Here is a 3911-nt window from a genome sequence, read left to right as displayed (position 1 = left end):
TCAATCTGAAAAATCTCTATCCCATCCACACACTACTCCTTTCCCCTGCCGAGTGAGTCACGCCTACCCCGAAAGGGAAATGGCTTAATGGTGTAATAATTTTCCACAAAATATTTGGAATTTCTACTAAAAAGGTCCTTTATAACCAAGAAGTGCAAAAACTGGTAGTTTTTTCGTGTTTTATTTTCTTAAAAACCACCAACAGTTTTTTTTACTACAAAGCCTAATGGAAAACTCTATCAACAACATAAATTCAAAAAGGAAATAGTTACATTTCAGTAAAAAAATTAATTTTTGAACAAAAAAATTTCTTTCAACAAAATATAGTTAAACTTTGAACCAAAGAGAGGAATTTTCAACTAAACATTATGAATCTTCACCTGGGATAGATGTTTTATGTTAAAAAAATTAATTAAAAAAAAATCAATCAATTTTCAACCAGAGATGAATTTTCAACAATAAAAAAATTATTTTTTAAAACAGTGGTTTAACTTTCAACCAAGCAGTTCCCCAAGATTTATTTTCAACCAAGCAGAATAATTTTTGTCCAAAAAAGTTTACATTCTTACGAGAACAGATAAAATTTTTAATAAAAAACGAGTTGAATTTTTAACCAAGACAGATTCCAGTTAAATTTTCGACAGCAAAATATAAATATTCAACCCAAAAAGACGACTTTTCAACAAAACAGTTAAATTTTCAAACAAAAGGGATGACTTTTTAATAAAATTGTTACAACGCAAATAAATTACGAACAAGAATATTTTACGAGGGTAGCCAGAAAACTTCATTTTCGAAATTCCCTAATTTTCTCCTAACCATTAATATTTAAAGACCAGAACTTTAATCTTGTAAAATTTTAAACATTGAATCGTTTATAAATGGAATAAAACAATTTCCAGTTCAAATTCCAAATTTGTCGTCTTTGGCAGTTATTTAAAGTACCTCTTCTAGAAATTCCCAGACTTCTGAAAAGACTTGTTCAAAATCTCTGACTTTTCCCTAATTTCCCATTGTTCAATAATACTTATTTTTAAAAACATTCCCTAAATGATGTGTGGATACTAAGAAAAAGTGCGCACCCATAGCAGCATTTTTGACGAGTTCAGTATGCGCTTTACTGCAATCCACAATCATCTTTTTTAACTCGGCTGCGGAAATTCCAGAATCTTTGTTAACCATTGTAGCGCAAACAGCCTTCGTATATTCTGTGCACGGTCTGATTGTTTCAGTTCTTCCATGTTTAAAAGCAGAGGTACTGCAAGATTCATATGTTGCTACTGAACGTCCCTCCTGTTTGTACAAAGCAAGTTGGAAAGCCAACTGCATTATAGCATCAGGACTAACTCCGAATTTTTTACACTCCTCTTTTCCAAATCCTTCGTAAATCATATGGGCAATACTCAGAGAATCTACCCACTTCCTGTACTTCTCCTGCTCAGTCTGAATTATTTCTTTCATTTTACCGTCCAAATTAAACTTTAAAGATTCGACTTGCGGATTTACGTTCGAAATCAACACCCTGTCTTCTGGTCGGAACCATGGATTCTTAGTAATATCAGCTTTCACGTCCTGAAAAGTACAAGATACTAAGCTAGGGAATACACCTTCTGATTAACTATTGAATGAGAGAAAACCCCACCTGAAAATATCTCAAGATAGCGACTCCATCGCCCCAAGAATGTTCAAAGTTAAGTCCAGCGAATCCATCTTTAGTGATAATCAGGGAAAAGGATTTGTCAAACCATCTGTTTATACCATCGCCATGAAGAAAATGCCTGACCATTTTTCGGTAATCTTCGTCATTTGTCTCGTCTCCAATTGATTGGTCATCCAACACTAAAACAAAAGCAGCCGAATCGATTTTCTTGAGGATCTCCTCGTTTCCTATTTTCGAAAGATGTGCCCTTGCTTCTGCCCATTGGTTTCTTTCCGCTCCAGTCAAAATTCCAACTGGGCTTTCAGATTCCGACGTCTTGCTTTGAAGAATAAAGTTCAGATTGGCTGCTACTTTCTTTGGAGAGATTATTGTACCATCTTGGTTTAGAATGTCAAACGCATAGAAGTGTCCGCCTCGCATGACGACCATGTGACGGGCTGACTTATCCAGACTGATTCTATCTTTTCCCTGCTCTGGGATTCTTGTAGAGTTAAAGAGATTTGCATACTGGGACATGTCAAGTGGATAAGCCTTGAGAAGAAAAGCTCCATACCAGGCAAGCCAGGAAGGCAACATTCCCGTAAAGGTTCTAAAGAATTCGGTGTTTGATTTCTTAGGATTTAAGTGGAAGACTTCGGGTTCCAAAATTCCTGCCCGGAGCGACTTCAAGAATCTAATAGAGGAAACGACCAGATTTGTGGCCTTGACTAGCTGATCGTTATAACGTTTATCAGTTTCCTGACTATATACTAGCATTGGATTGTAATTAATTGGCAAAGGCTGCCGGTCTCTAAGGTACATATCGAACCAATACTCGCTTATATAGCTAGTATGTCTATTTTTCTTATCAATGCTTAACAACTCTTTGTGGAGCGGTTGTCCCTCGCTTTCTAAAAATTGATTTACGCAAGTCTTCGTGAATGCAAATTGTTCCTCATTGAGTAAAGGCTTTTGTGCGTCCAGGTATTTGCGGCAAGAGTCTTCCAATTTTGGAATAGGAAGTCGAGGCAATGATGCCTGGAAATGCATTGTGGGCACCTTACTTTTCTGTATGTATTCATAATCTTCAGCATTTTTAGGACACTCTTTAGTCGATTGCTCTCTGAAAAAAAGGAATATAAATTGTATATGTTTTTTTAAGTGACACTTATTTTGCTGAGTTTCGCTTACGAATCAGCGCACACTCTATTCTTGTAATCATCATGCGATTTTGATTTTGAATGACCGAAAGTAGGCACCTGGTTTGTTGTAGAATAAATAATAACGTGAATCTCTTTTGAACCTGGAACAAAAATGATTCCAAACAATTTTAGTCCAGTATTCAAATAATAATTATGATCGCGATCGAAGAAGATCGCGGGAAAAGTGTCAATTACGTGAAGTTCGACTTGGGTAAATAACTTGGTTATTTGAGAATTGAGAAAAAATATAAGAAATCTTTTTCGAATTGTACCTTTTCCTCAATTTTCAAATTGATCCATTTCCCAGAAATAAAAAACTTTGGTTCATTATCCTTAATTTTTTCGGTCAATTTAAAAGAGTTTGAAAGATTTGAACGATTTATAAACATTTTACGGGATTTCTCAACATTTAATAAGATTTCTGATTTGAAACGAAGAGTTTTAAAAGAGAGTTGTAATTCTAAATTGGAACATCAGATAATTTTTGATCATCAAAATTACAATTTTGATTTGGAACAGATAATTGTGTGAATAATTCTAATTCTTAATTTGCACAGGGATTTTTCCAATGTGAAAATTATCATTCTTTGCAGAAATTCCCTGTTCGAAAGTGAAAATTACAATTCTTTACGGAAATTCCATGTTCCCAGTCTTTTTATTTCCAAAAGTTCCTTGTTCCAAATCAGAATTATATGTATTAAGAAAATTTGCTATTATCATTCAGAAATATAATAACTCCATTTTTCCAAAACTTGGAAGAGGGAAGTTTCAAAATGTGATGAATTCTGACTTTCAACAGGAATTTAAAAACATAATAATTTGTTTTAAATCAGAATTAAATTTTTTTGAGAAATGCAATCGGTAACACGTCATCTCAGAAGCGGACTTCTATCTTATCTTTAAATGATGATTCCGATTTTACAGAATGTTTTTTCACTCTTCTGAAAATTTCCAATTTTGTTGGTTAACTAGTTCTGTACTGCCAGCCTTCAATTATAATTTTTCACTGAAATGACCTGTCCCAGATCAAAATTATAATTCTTTTCTAAAATTAACTGCTCCAACGCAGA

General features: G+C 34.1%; 1 protein-coding gene across 1 annotated transcript in view; it reads right to left on the bottom strand.

Moving 5' to 3' along the window:
- Nucleotides 1-3911, bottom strand: part of LOC117174098 (carnitine O-palmitoyltransferase 2, mitochondrial-like) — a 9295-nt gene that overhangs the window by 1492 nt on the left and 3892 nt on the right. Inside the window, exons 2-4 of the mRNA XM_033362838.1 lie at nt 2899-2942; nt 1643-2762; nt 1083-1572 (exon numbers count right to left, since the gene is read on the bottom strand). Of these exons, the coding sequence (XP_033218729.1) occupies nt 1083-1572; nt 1643-2762; nt 2899-2942 (1654 nt within the window). The remainder of the gene's footprint in view (nt 1-1082; nt 1573-1642; nt 2763-2898; nt 2943-3911) is intronic.

Source organism: Belonocnema kinseyi, chromosome 6 (genome assembly GCF_010883055.1).
Source record: "Belonocnema kinseyi isolate 2016_QV_RU_SX_M_011 chromosome 6, B_treatae_v1, whole genome shotgun sequence".
Taxonomy (NCBI): domain Eukaryota; kingdom Metazoa; phylum Arthropoda; class Insecta; order Hymenoptera; family Cynipidae; genus Belonocnema; species Belonocnema kinseyi.
This window is presented reverse-complemented; position numbering and strand designations above follow the sequence as displayed.